The 18,585-nt window shown below is 40.0% G+C and overlaps 1 protein-coding gene across 2 annotated transcripts in view; it reads right to left on the reverse strand.

Moving 5' to 3' along the window:
- Positions 1-18,585, reverse strand: part of LOC140732236 (cilia- and flagella-associated protein 69-like) — a 127,841-nt gene that overhangs the window by 4,666 nt on the left and 104,590 nt on the right. For both annotated transcript variants that reach the window (XM_073054572.1, XM_073054571.1), the window contains exons 21-22: positions 10,626-10,712; positions 9,231-9,335 (exon numbers count right to left, since the gene is read on the reverse strand). In XM_073054572.1, coding sequence (XP_072910673.1) covers positions 9,231-9,335; positions 10,626-10,712 — 192 coding nt within the window. The remainder of the gene's footprint in view (positions 1-9,230; positions 9,336-10,625; positions 10,713-18,585) is intronic.

Here is an 18,585-nt window from a genome sequence, read left to right on the forward strand (position 1 = left end):
TTTAATTGAAAATAAAACTAAACTTCACTGAAACCACCCGATGATGCACATGTTAAGATTTCTTTAAGCAGATTCAACAAAGTTTCTTTGAGGATCTTCAGGCTATTTTATACTTGGTAAATTGACCCTTCTATATACTTAAAACAACCATGAATGGCTTCACATTATTTTTTTATCTTTATTTGATTTCTTTTAACAAAAATAAAAATATGGGTATTTCCTAAAATATTAAGCAGGTTTAATGGTAATCATGGAAAGAACATGCAGTTTAGCTAATCAGTTATGGTCACATTTTTTCTGAACTTTAATAGCTATGGAGTGAACGAAGGGTTCTACTATTTCACTTGAAAGAGGAAAAAAATACAATCTGTCTTAAATATATTGAGGGAACAGGCTAACCAGCTCCCTTGATTAACACATCATCAATCACCTTTAAATAGTCATTCTCTCCAATTGGCACGACATGGCTACAGTGTGTAACATCTTCTAAATGCACTGCATTTAGTTTCTTATGAGTCTGACAGTATCTGCAAATGTAGTGGCCTCTGCTGACAGGAAGGACAAGATCAACAGGCAGATGGAAAACTGCCACCTGCACTGCTCCTCCACTTTGCATGGCAACCTGATTATCCGAAGTTCCAATATTCAAAAACTATTCAATTATGGATACAGAACTTTGACCAGCAGCCAACCCAGACATCGGAAATTTGGAGAGAAAGGGACTTCAATCAGGTCCACTGCCTGAGGATAAAAGGCAGGAGTGGTTCACAGCAGCATAATAGAGCTTTGATCAGTGGCCAATCAGCACTTGGGATTAATCAGTAAGAGCAAATTAAAGCAAGGCCGGTGCAAGTGCAATGGCCATGGCCAGAGTGGACATATAGTGGTGATCTTAAGGCTTTAGCTCTTTGAGGCTTCACTCAGAGAAAGCAATGCTCATATTTTTTCCTTCTTTATATCTGCTCAGCAGGAAAGTGCAATGCTCCTCTTGCAGGATGTAGGAAGGCAGAGAGACCTTCAGTATCCTTGACCACTACAACTGCAAGAAGCGCTTCCAGCTGCAGCTTTTAACAAACCATGTTAAGGAGTTGGAGCTGGAACAGGATGAACTCTGGATCATTCGGGAGGCTGAAGGGGTAATAGAAGGACATATAGAGAGGTAATTACACCTAAGGTGCAGGACACAGGAAACTGGGTGGCAGTCAGGAAGGGAAAAGGGGTTAAGGAGCCAGTACAGAGTACCCCTGATGACATCCCCCTTAACAAGAGATATAATATTTTGGATACTGTTGGGGGGCGAGGATGACCTACCAGAGGAAAGTCAGAGTGGTCAGGTTCTGGCACTGAGTCTGCCTCTGTGATGCAGATGGGAAGGGGGAAGAAGAGGTATGCTATAGTGATAAGGGATTTGTTGGGTAAGGGAACAGACAGGAGATTTTGTGGGTGAGAATTATATTTCTGGTTGGTATGTTGCCTCTCAGGTGCCAGGATCTGGGATATCTCAGATCGAGTCTTCAGCATTCTTAAATGGGAGCTTGAACAGCCAAAAGTCATGGGCCATGTGTGTGCCAATGACATAGGGAGGAAGAGCATACCAAAAGTTTCTACAGATACATAAAGTGTAAAAGAGAGGTGAAAGTGGATATTGGATCTCTGGAAAATGATGCTGGAAAGATAATAATGAAAAGATAAAGGACAATGAAATAACAGATGAACTGAATAAATATTTTACATCAGTTCACTGTGGAAGACACTACCAGTATGGGGAAGTTCCAGGTGTCAGGGGGCATGAACTGTGTGAGGTTATCATAACTAGAGAGAAGGTTCTTGGGAAACTGAAAGGTCTGAAGGTAGACAAGTCACTTGGACCAGATGATGTACACCACAGAGGTCTGAAAGAAGTGGAGGCATTAGTAATGATCTTTCAAGAATCACTAGAATCTGGAATGGTTCCAGAAGACTGGAAAATTGCAAATGTCACTCCACTCTTCAAGAAGGGACAGAGGCAGAAGAAAGGAAACTATAAGCCAGTTAGTCTGACATCAGTGGCTGGGAAGATGTTCGAGAAGATTATTAAGGATGAGACCTCAGGGTATTTGGAGGCACATGACAAAATAGGCCATAGGCAGCATGGTTTCCTCAAGGAAGTATCTTGCTTGACGAATTTGTTGGAATTCTTTGAAGAAACAACAAGCAGGATAAGCAAAGGAGAATTGGTTGATGTAGAGTATTTGGATTTTCAGAAGGCCTTTGACAAGGTGCCACGCATGAGGCTGCTTAACAAGCTACAAGCAAGTGGTATTGCAGGAAAGAGTCTAGCATGGATAAAGCAGTGGCTGATTGGCAGGAAGCAAAGACTGGGAATAAATGGAGCCTTTTCTGGTTGGCTGCTGGTGACTAGTGGTGTTCCACAGGGGTCTGTGTTGGGACTGATTCTTTTCATGTTTTATGTCAATGATTTGGGTGAAGGAATTGGTGGCTTTGTTGCAACTTTTGCAGATGATATGAAGACAGGTAGAGGGGAAGGTAGTTTTGAGGAAGTAGAGGGGCTACAGAAGGATGTAGACCAATTAGGAAAATGGGCAAAGAAATGTCAGATGAAATAGAGTGTCAGGAAGTGAATGGTCATGCACTTTGGTAAAAGAAATGAAAGGGTTGACTATTTTCTACATAGACAGAAAATACAAAAAACTAAGATACAAAGGGACTTGGGAGTCCTTGTGCAGGATTTCTTAAAGGTTGTCACAAATGGAAAGTTCTGCAAGGAATTGGGAAGGTTCCCAGGGGACGTGCAGGTCTCTGTGCACCACAGATAGTTCTGAGAAGTGCCCCCACATATGTAATGAACAGAAGTTAATGAAAAATAGAAAAACTTGCATAAAACAAAACATAAATATCTCAATCATGTATTAAAGAGTGCATTCATCAGCATCAAAGTGAATATATGCCACATAATGATATTCTTATCATGAAGCAAGTAAGGATCTATCACAAGAAACTGATAACTGAAGGCATCTGTGAATATTCAGCAGGCTGGTTGCAGGAACTGAAATAAAAGGCATGGTATTAAATTTTTAAAGACTTATGGTGATAATGCATCCACTGATCATGAACTAGCACAGAAATTCATTGATCTTGACGAACTCCTCATTGCTGATGAAAATCTAACATGCTGAATGGCTGCATTAGTACATACAGAATGTGTGATGTGTAACACAAATACTATGTACTGGTAGCACATAAACTCAGAGTCAGAAATGATGGTGTTCCTAAGCTATCTCATTATATATTCCAAAACCCCCAAAAATCCAACATCATAAATACTTCTAGCCACTAGCATTTGGGATCCTCAACCTGTATATCACTGGTCCTTCATTGGCAATCATTCTGTATTCTGGAATGCTTACCCAAAAGCATTATGGGGGAACTTTCATCAGAAGCACGACAGAGGTTCAAAGCGTCAACTCACCTCCAGTTTCTGAAAGGCAACTATGGATGAGGAATAAATGCAGGTCCAGCCAGCAACTTTGAGCCCCAGAAAGTGAAAAAATCTATCTACACCATGAACTGAAATTCACATGTTTTATGCAGATGCTCCAGCACAGACAGACGTTACTTCTTCTACAAGTATCCAAATTTCAACTATGAGACAGAATGCTTGAAGACACAATGCAACATACTATACATAGTAACACAACTCTCTCTCTCATGTTGAGAGAAGTTACATATAACAGCATTCCCTAGCAGTAGTCTGGTAGCAATATATTGCCATTTTTAAGTTTAAGCCACAGTCAGATCATCCAGAGATCTGCATCTATAAAGACGGTGGCTAACAAATGATCAAAGATCATTAAACATGGTGCTTAAAGTTAATTCTCTTCCCCAATTCCACTCAATTCTCACCATAATTTCTCCTCTGCTTTTAAGATTTAGGTTATTTAAATATACCTATGCTAATTCAATCTACAGATATTATAGATTCCAGAATCTGTGAAGTCTTTAAGAATGTTATAACAATCTAGCAGTCAATTCTGCAGCACATTACATGGGCTGTTGATGTTCCACTTTGGGGAAGTGAAAGGAGCTGCTGTATTTTCTCAAGATCACAGTGCTGTACTGCAATAGCTCCTCTCCAGTTGCTTGTTCAATTTGAAACCAAGGCTTCAAATCACCTGCAACTTCCTCAAAGACAATCTACCAGTGAGTATTGCATAGAATTATAGGGATAGGAAAGATAGAAGGCAGCCAGGTAGGAAAAGAAGGTGCAATGTTATGTGTCATAATTATATAGTTCAACCTTCCCTGGGAATTTTACCTGACTTTCTTATAAAATAGTCTGCTTCCAGAAGTTGGCTATATTTTGACAAGCTCTTTGGAACTTCCATAGTTCAGTATGTCCATATCTCTAACATTGGGGTTGGTTTCACAATAATATTCCCTTTTAGAAGAAAATGAAATAGAGCTGTAGAAGGTTAGCAAGCTGAAGAACTTAATAACAGCCAACTTTCCTTTTTCTGAGTTCTTAATATCGACTTGCTGGTAAGGGCCATTGGAATTCTAAACAATCTCACACACTGTGTTTGAAATAGAACAGACAAGAAAACGCTTTGGTAGCAAAGCCCCTGTCCTAGATGACAAAAGACTTTGATTACCTCTAAATGTACTAGACATTCAAAAGATCAATGCATCAATTACAATGTTAAAAAAGTATAAATTTTAATTTTTAAAAATGTCACTTTTAAACAATTGAAAGCATTAAAGAAAACACAATTAATTCAAAAAAGTAACCTGCCTTAAATGTGCCTTATTCATAGCTGGTCATCTATATTAAAATGTAAAGATAGCTCCTTTTCTGTATACCCAGTGTAAATTCAGCAAGATTGTGTTCTACTGCTATGTTTCAATGTCAAATGGCAACCAGAAATAGGCAAGTGAAGCTTGTCCAGCAATGTTTGGGATTTCCACATATTTTGCATATAGGCATTAGTAACTTCAAAATGCTTATAGGGAGTAAGTGCAGCACAAAATTACTGAAATGTTATAGTGGCTGCCACTTCAAGCTCCTCTGTGGAAACAGCTTAAATTCCTCTGTAATACCCTGGTTAAGATTTTTACTGCTAATACTGTTGAGGCATTTCATTCTGTAGCTTTCTGTAGAAGCAGTGTGTCCTACTGATAGTGTTTGTGTTTCAGTTAAAGGGGTTGTGATGTTCAGCTTAAGAAAGCTGTGTCAGCCAATCAGGATGTTGGAATGGGAGAAGGTTCTAGAGAAAGCTGTGTGGAGGGGGTTTGTGACAGTCACTGGTGGGGTTCATGGTCTTTTGGCAGGAGATGGAGAGAGGAAAAGATCGGGACGGACGGCCTTAGGATTTGATTCAACAGGAAGATATGATTTGAAGGAGCCCAAGATGGGAAGTCCTACCAGTTATCGGTGATGAGAGGTTAGCATCACGAGTAAGGGACACACCCAGCTTTGGAAGGTATGAGCGCCAACATGTGCATATTTAGACTGGTTGAATTATAAAGGGCCCTTTAATTTTTTTCCTCCTAATAACTATATTATTAAACTGAAATTAATAAATATACTTTCTTTATAATTGTATGTGATGTACAATTTGTTATTTTTGCTAACAGATAATTGCATGTGGGCAGTATCTACAAAGTATTCACTCAGATCAGGGTATCATTAGTTGAAACATCCCAACTTTTTGGTTTGGTGAGACCCAAATCACACCTACACTGGACAAACATTGTTTGACAAAGATGGCTTTCTCACCACTGAGTCCAGTGGCTGTTAGCAGAGCTGGCTAACAAGCTAAGTTTCTATACAAGCCCAGTGAGGGGGCTACACCTCTCTTTAATGTCTCTTTTTTCTCCTTTTTCAAGTTGGATGGGGCTTTATCGAGGTCCCCAATCTGCACTGGCACTCAGAACTGTGTTTTTTCACAGTAGCTGAGTTTCTGCTCCTGGGGCTCGCTGGCCAGCTGCTTTCCAACATTCTCCAAGCACAGCTTGGAAGATGGTGGCTCCGGCTTTAGGTTCAGTACATTGGAAGAGTTAAACTGATGGATACCTGGTTCAGGAGTTCATTAATTGAAGTATACGGGACAATAAGTATATTTGATGATCTCTCCATATTTACTCTATTTCATCTGAAGAGCCAATTCCAGACAAGGAAGTGCATCTTAAGCTTGAAAGAAATTCAGTTAGGATTGAAATCAAGTGGTGATTTTTCAGTACAAATGGTAGGGACCTTTGTAATTCTTGCTCCACAAACAAAGTGAATTTCAGATTGCTATGCTTAGAATCTTAAGTATGAGTAGAATGATATGGATCTAAGTGAGGCCAGTGGAGCTGAAGTACTGTTAGAGTGATTTTTGCGTTTAGGACATATACATTTAGCAATTGACTTCGGCTACCAGTCTTCACATCTGAAAATGTATTGTGGATTTAATTTTGAGTGCAACTCTAACAATGGGTTCCTAAAAGCAGTGAATCCCAGACCAGACAATGCTGATTAAAATTCATTTGGATGTCTGTGGTGTGGTTGTGAATCAGGAGGTATGAAGGTTGTATGTGGTTTCAAAGAAAGCATTGTCCACACATTGTAAATATGGAGTTGCCCTTTGATGTTTGGCACATAAAATATCAAGCCCCATGGTGGGCCAGCAGACCTTTCGACCGAAAGTGTCTCCATATGATGCCTGCTGTACCTTGTTTTGCTGAATAAAGAAGGTGCTTTGTATCTACCAGTTATTTTTTCCAGTGACTTCATTCACGCAGTAACCATACAATCAGTAACCATGTGGATTTCTTCTGGGTGCTCTGGTTTTCTCTCACATTCCAAAGATGTATGAGTTAGGGTTAGTAAATTAGTCAAGGGTTAGTCATGCTATGTTGGTGCTGGAAGTATGGTTAGTAAGTTTTGGACATGCTACGTTGGTGCTGGAAGCACAGCGACGCTTGAGGGCTGCCTCCAGCACATCTTGAACTGTGTTGGTTGTTGATGCAAATAATGCATTTCACTGTATGTTTCAATATATATATATGACAAGTAAAGGTAATCAATCTTTATCTTTAAAATTAGGTGTGGGAGGTAATATTAATGGGATTGTGAATGAGAACAGGATACAAGGAAATAATAGCTACAGCTCTACACACTGTCCTTACAAATCTGGAGAAGAGGGATGCTTATGTGAGAATGCTGTTCTTGGACTCAGTTCAGCATTCAATACCATAATCACCCCCAGGCTTGACAAAAAGCTCAGAGATCTCAACCTTCACCCTGCCTCGTGCAGCTGGATTCTGGACTTCCTGTCAGATCACCGGCAGGTGGTAAGAGTGGTCTCTCTCACTTCTGCCCCTCTGACCCTCAACACAGGTGCCCCTCAGGGATGTGCCCCAAGCCCCCTCCTTTACTCTCTGTATACCCATGACTGTGTCGCCACCCACAGCTCCAATCGGCTAATTAAATTTGCTGATGATACTACATTGATTGGCCTAATCTCAAATAATAACAAGGCAACCTACAGACAAGAAGTCATCACCCTGACACAGTGGTGTCAAGGAAACAACCTCTCCCTCAATGCCACAAAGACAAAGGAGCTGGTTGTGGATTACAGGAGGAAAGGAGACAGGCTAACCCCTATTAACATCAATGGACCTGGGGTTGAGAGGGTGAACAGCTTTAAGTTCCTCGGCATACACATCACTGAGGATCTCACATTGTCGTAACATACCAGCTGTGTGGTGAAAAAAGCAGAACAGTGCCTCTTTCACCTCAGATGGTTGAAGAAGTTTGGTATGAGTCCCCAAATCTTAAGGACTATCTACAGAGGCAAAATGGAGAGCACCCTGACTGGCTGCATCACTGCCTGGTATGGGAACTATTTTCCCTCAGTTGCAGGACTCTGCAGAGAGTGGTGCGGACAGCCCAACATCTGTAGATCTGAACTTCCCACTATTCAGGACATTTACAGAGACAGGTGTGTAAAAAGGGCCCAAAGGATCATTGGGGACCCGAGTTACCCAACCACAAACTGTTCCAGTTGCTCCCATCCGGGAAATAGTACCGCAGCATAAAAGCCAGGACCAACAGGCTCCAGAACAGCTTCTTCCACCAGAACATCAAACTGATTAATTCACACTGATACAATTGTACTTCTATGATATATTGACCTGTTGTACATACTACTTATTACAAATTACTATAAATTGCACATTTAGATGGAGATATAACAAAGATTTTTACACATGTATGTGAAGGATGTACATAATAAAGTCAATTCAAATGGTGGAATAGGATTGATAGGATTGCTCTCAGAGCTGGCATTGACACAATGGACTGAATTACCTTATTTCAGGCCTCTGAAAGTATGAAAAAGAAATTGTAGTAGACTATTAAGCTAAGGGTGCATTGTGCATGCGGGCAATGTAATGTGATTTATAACTGCCTGCTAATCTACAGCCTGTTTACCTGGTACCATACTTTAACTAGCTACGGATGTACCTGTAATAGAAATCAAGGTAAGATGATAATAATTGTCTGTCTCTGATGCATCCTATTATTCCACTTCATTCTTAACTAAGTAAAAGGGAATACAATTGTGAAATCCATCACTGGAGATGTGGATGTGGGCACACTGAACCATGGAAGTGCCAAAACGCTTGGCAAAAAGATTGGCCAAACTATTTTAATGGAAGCAGGATTTTTTTTAAAGGAATCAAGGAAAAGTTCCCAGTAAAGATTCAAATTTTACAGTAGTGCTCTTTACAGTAGTTTTGCAAAGTACACATTTGGGGAGCTGCAGATCCATTTCACGTAGGTGGATGAAAGGGAGGCATTATATTGATATAAGCACCAGAATTTTGTATTTATTTGAGCCAGTCATTAGGGAATTTTTCATCCCAACACAAACAGGATCAGAAAATGAGACAGAAAGAAATGTGATATAAAAGTACAATTTATCTAACAAGTAAACAAAAGTCATCACACAGGCATATCTCACTAGAAGATATGTCACTTACTCTATGCCTCCCCATTAGAATTAATGGACAATGATATACAGTACATAGTAGTTAATTATTACTTAAAAGTTAAATTGTTAACTGCCATAGTTGTTAACATATAAAAAAAAGAGAATGTTGAAAATACTTAGAACATTGGCAACATCTGTGAAGACAGAAACGTGTTTCAGATCAATGGACTTTCTTGTATGGTAATTACGTACCGTTGTTTGTAAACCTCCAATTTCTGGCCGGTGGAAAATGTAACCATGTCCTTTTTTTCTGTTCCTGGAAGACTGGATGGCCTGTTCCTGAAGATGTTTAGCTTTCTAAAATTAGAAAGAATAATCTAAAATACTATTTGATAGAAGATGGCATCACAATTATTCTTTAAAATGTAATCCATTGCTGTATCAATAAATAATTTGTATACAAGATTTCTTTAAAATTGAAGTATAAATGAGCAAAAATTGGAATAAAGGCTGACAAATAGAGTATAATGTTAGAATACATAAAATTGTTCATTTCTGAAGGTAGAAGAACAAAAGAACAGTATTATTGAAACAAAAAATGCAGAAAGCTGTAAATACAATCAAGCAAAGTGAAACAGGAATGGGTAAGACCATTGAAACAATGACCATTATTTCGAAAGAATTGGAATATAAAGTAGGTAAGTCTTACTGCAACCATACAATATCCTAATGAGATCATATCTAAAATACTGTAAACAACTTTGATCTTCTTATTTAAGGTAAAGTATTATTTCACTGGAAGCATTTCAGAGAAGGTTCATTAGGATGATTCTAATGGAGGATGGAACGCTTTTCTAATTGAAAAATTTAAACCATTCTGTTGCTCCTCATTGGGCTCTAGAAAACTGAGAAGCAACTGAAAAAAATCATTGAAGAAGATAGATAATGTGTTGGGAAAAGAGAACAAACATATCTTAGAGTAACAGGGTATCCTTTTGAGAATAAGAGGAGGAAGAAAATTTTCTCTCAGAATGTTGTGAATTCTTTGGACCTTCTTGTCCCAGAGATTTGAGGAGGAAGAGTCCTTGGGTATCTCTAAGATTGAGGTGGATAGATTTCTCATCAGTAAGGGAATCAAGAATTATTGGAAAAGAGCAGGAAGTGGACTAGAAGAATGTTAAGTCAACCATGATCTTATTGAATGGCAGAGTATTCTTGAAAGACTGAATGGCCTACTCTTGTTCCTTATCATTTTAAGGTTTACGATGCAGGCTATGAACTTTGTTGATTTTGAGCACAGACAGCAAAACAGAGAATCTGCAATTTTAACACTGTTGCTCAGTTTCTAAAGCCATATCCTTCCAAAGTAGTATGACATGATTTTTTCCTTTAAACAAATAAGAGAAATCAATAACAAAATAATTACAAGTTAACAAATTAAAGGACTGAAGCAATAAAGTCAGGGTTGTAAGTATTTAGTGAAGTAAATTCCACAGTTTTAAGCTGCTAAGAAGAATTAAATCAATCAAATTCATATTTGAGATTCTCACTTTGACATAATTCAGTTAATAGAATAATAAACACATAAGCCAAATGAGGAATTAGATTTTAAATATGATTTTACTTACTAAATAAAACAATACTTGCCTTCAAGTTTTCATAGTTTGATGTCCTAGCCACATATTCATTCCATGATTTCAAGGACAATTCTCTCTGTTTGAAGTTATGTTGTATCTTTTAAAAACAAAAATTAAATAGAACCAGAAAAATAGGAACTTAAATATGAGAAATTCAATTTGTTAATATGGTCCTTTTACTATTTACAAGTCAAAATGAAATTTCTTAAAAACTGAGCACCAATTAGTCATCACATAGACATATGAGGCTCAGGTAACTTGTAATAGAAAAGGACCACAGTATTGAAATGCTCTTTTAACACCACTGTATGGAAGATAGAAGATTTACTCAGGATATAACTTTTTGTACAATTGACCTTAAAATAATATGAATACTAAAATTCAGACTTTTCCTGATCTTTCTTGTCATAAAGTGCATAGAATGAATGAACGGGTAAAGCACAGGTAAAAGATTCTTCACAAAATCATATTTGCCAATGGTTAACCAAATGATTGGAGCACACTTACAATATGATTAGTCCCCTTATCGAAGCATAATTTCAACCACGTAATTATGCCATATAACCAAGAGTAAACTCATGGTGCAACAATCTCTTATTAACGATAAGCGAGCAACATAATACTTTCTTCAAAATGTTATCTACTATATGTTTACCAATATTAACCAAACTAAAACTTACAGATATTATTCAATCAAAGGCAAATAAAGAGGAGATTGAGATTGATGTCTTTCTACATTGTGTGCTTCAAATTGAAATCCAAATTAATCAGCACAGGTAATGATAAAAAATAGCTTATGTAGAGGAAGTGATATTCACACAAAATGAAGTGTACCTTTACTGGCCAAAACATTCCCCACCTAGCATCCACAGGCTGTCAAACTTAACTATTGAAACAAAATTCAAATGATTGGCAAAAGAAGGATATTCTTAGAGACTAGTCTTGACAACAGTCTTACTACACAGTCTTTAATTATTCTCACTTCAAAAATGTCATTCTTGATGACAGACTTACTCTTGGTAATGTCTAATGGGAAGAGAGTTGAGATATGGTTTGGGAGTAGTCTTTGTGTTGCCCATGATGAATCCTATGTCATTATGTCCAGCAGTATCTGTTGCCTTCAATAGTTATCATCCTAAGGCCATAGATTGCCACAGCTACTGAGGGACAGTTACCAAATATATGAACTCTCATTCGGTACTCTGGAATCTCGCTGTCCAGTTGGCGGTCATAAAACCACAAGTATCTGATGTAGTCTTGATGATCTTTTCACCCTAGGAAGGTGTTAAACATTTGTTCTATGTCTGCCGTCACTGCAACAGACTCAGTTCTGAAGTGCATGAGGACCCTGAGCAGACAACTGTTGAGGTCTGGACCCCACTAGAGCGCAGTGTTCAGTGATATACCTTTAAACTACACACTTGAATCAAAGACAACTCATATTTGTGCAGGTTTCTAGGGTGGTAAACATCTAGGTTGAATAAATATCAGTTTTCTTTGTCCTGGAGAGAAGAAGGGAAGTGGAGCTATCCAATTGTTTGACTTGTATTTGTTAAACTGTTTGTTCAGGATTCAAAGGGAGATCTAATCTTCGATGGAAGGTGCCATCTTGTAATCAGCTTCTGAGTGACAGAAGACCTACGTGCTTAAATCTGGTTGAGCAGAGATAAGTATGCCCGGGGGCCTGGTTTGCATACCTACAATCATCTCTTTTATACATATTCTACTCTGAGTGTCCAAAATGATTTGGGCATCCGTTCTCCAGTATATTAGCTTTAGATGTGCTGTTGGTAGGCTGCTGAGCACATGAGGTAGACTTCCCCCTCTATGACACAAACCATGTCCGGTTATTGGGCGTAAGGTGTATTGTGCCAATCATTGTGCTGTGCACGTACCTTATATGCACGGATGGCGTCTCTGCCAATCAGCAGAATCTCAGCAGAAGAGTCAAGTGAAGGAATCTTGTCAGCTATATCTTTAAGATGTGAATGATTGTGTGCAGCTTCAGGAATTGGGATTACATCTCTATTGTTTGGAATATGGTCACACTCAATGAGGGCTGGCAAGGGTAAGCAGACTTTCCCTCCTATTGACTCCATGATAAATCCACTGTCAACTTCTGATATTCCAGAACAAGTCTTTAGAGTGTATAGGGAAACAAAACATTGAATATTGAATTTGTCAAAGAATATCAACTTTGCCGAAGACACACTGCTTTGATCTTCTAATATCACATATGCCTTATCATTTGCTGAGGATGTGCTTTCGGGTAGTCGTTGGCCAGACATACTTTACTCTGTAGCTCCACCTGGTGGACAGACAGCTGGCTCCCTGCTGTGCTCCAACCAGTAGTAGCCCAAGGTGCTGGCTTTGGATGAAGTACTGACATGTGCTCATCACTGGTGCACTCAATGCAACATATGATAGCTTTACAGACTTTTGCTTTGTGCTCTGTTAAAGCACAATATTTGAAACTCTTTTTGTAAGCGCCTCTAGAATGCAAGCGGTTATTCTCTGAATCCTCTGCATCTCCTTTAGGGGTGAGATTTTGCTGAAGACCTCTCTTTGAATGAGGTGTTGCTGGAAGTTGAGAGCATAAACCTTGGGTTATTTTGCATTTCTGCGTAGTGGCAGATGATTTCCACAAATAATGAAAATGGCAGATAGTGGACATAATGATTCATTTTATACTTGAACCCTTCAGTTGTTCATTGTACTTGCACGTTGATCGGTAGTTTCTCCTCTTATAGGGATTATCCTCGCTGTATCTAAGAAACTCAGTCCTAGTAGGTAATACTCATTTTGTTGTGGCTTGCAGAATGCAAGCTTCAGTAGCTTCTATGGTTCTTTGTGTGAGTGCTTTGGAAAACTATTGAGTCTGCTGAAAAGGGATTCTTGAATTGCCTATGGAGAGCCCTAGCATTTGTCCAGCCTCTCTCACAGAATTTGGTAAACACCTAACTGGATTATTAATATGCACCACTCTAATCCTGTTTGCATGCTGCAGTGACTTCCCACCAAGCCACTTACAGAGAAAGTCTAGCTCTTCACTAGGTTTGAGACTTAGTCCTTCTATGGCATTGCAAAAACTTGACTTCCAAGACAGGTAACTGGCAGACTGGTTATCAAACAGTTATAGACTAGGCTAAGACCAGATCTTGACAAGCCAGATACCAAGTGAAAGTAATGCACCTGCAGTTCCCGATTGAGGGCATTGTGGAGACCGTTTCCTGGGATAGATGGAATTTCTGGGTGTCCATGCCTGTACAGTTAGGGTTAGCATCAGTCACAACTCTTGACTGAAGCCTTTGCTATGATGAAACTGCAGAATGTGATGGTGTTGGTCTTTTGCTGCTGTCATAACCTGGACTACACAAAAGACAAATAAGAGAACATCTGCAGATGCCAAACAACCCACAGAAAGTGATGGAGGAACTCAGCAGGCCAGGCAGCATCTAAGGAAAAGAGCACAGTTGACGTTTCGGGCCGAGACCCTTCAGCAGGGCTGAAAGCATGTTGTCTGTGTGGTGCAGCCAGCTTCTCCTTGTAGAGCTGGAGCACTCTCTAAGTCAGCTCCTGCTTCATATACCTTTGACTCTGCTGATGCAGCCTCAGCTTCACAAACTTACTTGAATGGTCTTAAATGTAGTATCTATTTGCGCTTTCTTCATTTCTATATGAGTGTTCTCCATATCAATGCAGGCTTTCTCCGGTTGTATCTCAGCCTCACACTTAGCATAAGCCACTCTCATTCTTGCAGCTTCAGCTTGTGCAGGCTCATGCTGCAGCAATGGTAATTGTGGATTTATCCAAGCATCGTGACAATACAATAGACATGCCACATTCTGACCTGACTTTCAGCTCTCGGCAATCTTCATTGCTTGGGTCGGAAGTTGACATTATGCATTGCATTCAGATGCATCTCCAATCTGTGAGTGATGCCTTTGAAGACAAGCTATCTTTTCACTCTACTGCCCTGGTAGTGTGGATGTACAAAGCTATGCAGCAAGTTGAACACCTTTGCAAAAATCACCCAAAACGGAAGCATCCTTTAGGGATTTTAATATGATACATGTGAGAAGATATTGCTGTTTTAAGGCAAATAAAACATGCAAGAAGATAGATGTCTTCATTTGTGTGCTTCAAAATGAAATCCAAATTAACCCATGCAGGTAATGATATAAAAAACAGCTTAAGTAGGGGAAGAGGTGTACATACAAAATGAACTGTACCTCTACTGGTGTAATTCTAGATCAGCTTGGTTAATCAAAGCCAGTCTTGATCTCAATTTTTCATCCACGACAAAATCTTTTGTTTTCTCCCTGCTGTATTAGAAATCTCTCACTACAAACTGTGCAAGATCCATCACAAATATCTGACTGAACATTGTGTGAGGATCACAAACAAGAGCAAATCTGCAGATGATGAAAATCTGAGCAACACACACAAAATGCTGGAGGAACTCAGCAGGCCTGGCAGCATCTATAGAAAAAAGTACAGTCAACATTTTGGGCTGAATTGTGTGAGGATGCAAGATTCCTGCCTCCTAAACCAAACTCTCAGTTGCCATCTCAACCATGGTCAAAGATCCTAAGATAGTCAAAGGAAATACTCGAAAGACACAATGAAAAGTTTTAAAGAAAATGGATGTAGACACTACAAGGCCATGAATTCTGAACAGTGCTATAGCTTCCATCAAGTAGTAAATAGCTGCAAGTTGTGTTTTGCCATTGTTATTAAAAGAGGGAGAGAGGAAAAACAGCTAAAACCCTATAGGGAAGCAATAAACCAGCATTGAAGTGCCTATATTTCATGCAGTTATATCTGTATTTGCAGGATACTTATCTCAGGACCCATAAACAAATATGTGGCAGACGTCATCCTCAAATTAAGGGAAGGCCCATGAAGCAAACCAAAAAATCCCCTCTCATGCTGTATTCAGCTAACTGGGTATTTTAAGGGATAAATCAATCCAATTTGACATTTGAACTAAATCTGAAAACTTTCAAATGCTATCCCAAAAGCAGTGTCATGCTAAAATTGTTGCTTCTTTTGTATTCTGTTTTTCTCTCACTGAACAGATAGCCTAGCTGATATTACAAATGCTGTTCCAAGAACTTTATAGATAATTACAGCAAAGCTGGCATTTAATTAGCCTCAAAGTAGATTAGGGATGTAAATGATTTGTATGACATTGACAACATACCAAAACACAAACTCTGTTTATACATTCACAGAGGGCAACAGCCACGAAATGGCAATTTCTAATACTAAATTAATCTATTCTCCTTTGCCAACATTTAGATGAGCATAAAAAGGATACAGGCCGAGTTCAGGAAAATGGGATTAGTGTAGATAGGTACTTGATGCTTGGCATGGATATAGACTAAAGGGCATGTTTCCATACTGAATGACTTTATAACTCAGTGCTATTATCATAATCATGCCGCCTAGTACTAACATCCTGGATGCTAGACTGCTCTGACTGAAAATAAAGGTAAATCAAATGCAGGTGCGATGGCTACTGGAAGCATGGTGGAGCAGCAAGGTATTCCAGCAGTTAGTATTGTTGCTCATAGCTTCAGGGACCCAGTTCAAATCTTGATCTCAGATGCTGTCTGTATGGAGTTTGAGAGTTCTCTCTGTGAACATGTGTTTCCCTCCACAACCCAAAAACATATAAATTAATTGGTATAGGTTTACAGCAAAAGGAATCAAAGACATAAAATAAGTTGCAGTGGCACAGGGAAAGAGGGAGACCACTGGGATTGCTCTCTTGGGAGTTGGCATTGGCCAAATTTATCAAATGGCCTCCTTCTGTTGTGCTCCAGGTATAAGGTATAAAATAGAGTAGATTGCTAAGTTGGGCCTCCATGAAGCGCCGTGGCTCATCAACAGCACCATTAAAGAACACCACTACAAGCTGTAATCTCATGACTCAGCATTTTCCATCCCTCCGATTATTATCAAACTATAGGATTCATTAACATTTCAGAAATCCACATGAAAACCACCACCAGACATGGCTGAACATGAGCTGTCCCAAGGAAAGATGCAACTCTATGTAACATGCATACTAAACAGCAAAAGCAACATGCAATAGGTTTTAATAAATAATCTTAGAATCTACATTTTAAAGCATTGCAGCCTTATCAACAGTTGTGGATAATTACGCCACTAATGGAAGAAAGAGGACAATAGGAAGATGCTTCAAGAGATCTCTATTCAGAACTACAGCAGGACCCAGCATGTGAATACTACAGATAAAGCAAAAGTACTCAGCTAAAGTGCCAACTAGATGATCCTTCACCATCAACAAGGAATTCAAATGGACTGGCCTTATAAGTACTGCAGCTACAAGAATTATGACATTGGGAATCGGGAGCTTCTTGCAGTTAAGTTAGCTTTGGAGGAATGGCAGCATTAGCTAGAGGAGGGGGGCGCAAAAGACCTTTTATGGTTTGGACAGACCTCAAGAACCTTGCTTATATTCAGAAGGCCAACAGGCTGAATTCCAGGCAGGCCAGGTGGTCTTTGTTCTTTAACCACTTTAATTTCATCCTGACCTATCATCTGGGATCAAAAAGCCAAAAGCCAAATGCCTTGTCCTGTCAGTTTGATGAACCGGAATGAAAAGAGCAGCCCACCACCATTTTGTCCCAAGCCAAGGTGGTATCATCAATTCATTGGGGAATTGACATCCTTGTTCACAGTGCTCAAGTGCAAGGGGAGATTCCCAAGAACAGTCCTCCGTGTCAGCTGTTCATCCCTAGTTCCATCTGGTCCCAGATACTCCAATGGGGACTTCCTGGAGAATGACTGCTCACCCAGGATTGCCAGGACCCTGAAGTTTGTCAAGAGGAGGTACTGGTGCCCCAGAATGATGAAGGAGTTTCAGCAGTACATGTAGGCATGTGAGGTGTGTGCCTGGAGCAAGAAGCCCCGTACCTCAAGGGCTCCTCCACACCTTACCAGTTCCAGACAAACCATGGGCGCACATCTCCATGGACTCTGTCACAGTCTTCCTCCTTCCAAAGGGAAGACCATTATCATATTAATTGTGGATTGTTTTTTGAAGGCCTGCAAGCTCATTGTGTTGGGTAGACTACCTTCTTCATTGCTGCTGCTGCTGTGAGGTCCGTGACTCTGCTGGGAAGAACAGGCCCCCAGTCCTTGGGGTCGTGTTGCCGATGGCCGTTGGTGGGGCTGTCTTAATACGCTCGGCCGAGGATGGTGCTCGGAGAAGCTGTGCCAGAGGGGATGGTCATCGGCTCGGAGGTTTGCCGGACTCGGAGTCCACTGCGGTCAGGTCGCTTTCGGTGTGTGCTGCGTCTGCGAGGCTGGGTTCGACGGAGCTTTCATTGTGTGCTGCATCTGCGAGGCTGAGTCGGGCGGCGCCGTGGAAGTCCATAGCGGGGGTATTCCCTTCTGCCGCCGGCATGGGATGGCGAGTCTGTCGGGACCCTGGGGACTTGTGGAAACTGTGTGGTGATTTCTTTTGAACTTATAGTCCTTTAACATCTTTGGACTAGTTTTACTGTGCCCATAGTCTGTGTTTTTATCAATTATGCTATTGTTTGCACTGTTGTAACTATATGTTGTAATTATGTGGTTTTGTGCAGGTCTTGTAGCTTTAGTTTTTGGTCTTGTTTTGTCTGGTGAGTTTGGAGCTCCTTTCCGGGGAACGCGCTAAGACGGTAGCGCGATACTAATACACAGCAGCCTCTCCGGACTCTGGATTGGGGATTGCCAAACGTTATGTGGATTTTCCAGTGTAGTCTGTTTTGTCATATGCTTTTGTGATATCATTCTGGAGGAACGTTGTCTCATTTTTTAACTGCATTGCATTTATGGTTTCTAAATGACAATAAACTGAATCTGAATCTGAATCTGTGGCGGAGACCAGTGGACACTATGTTGGATCACGGTCCACAGCTTGCTTCACATTTCTGGAGGGTGTTTCACAAACT

Source organism: Hemitrygon akajei, chromosome 8 (assembly GCF_048418815.1).
Source record: "Hemitrygon akajei chromosome 8, sHemAka1.3, whole genome shotgun sequence".
Classification (NCBI taxonomy): domain Eukaryota; kingdom Metazoa; phylum Chordata; class Chondrichthyes; order Myliobatiformes; family Dasyatidae; genus Hemitrygon; species Hemitrygon akajei.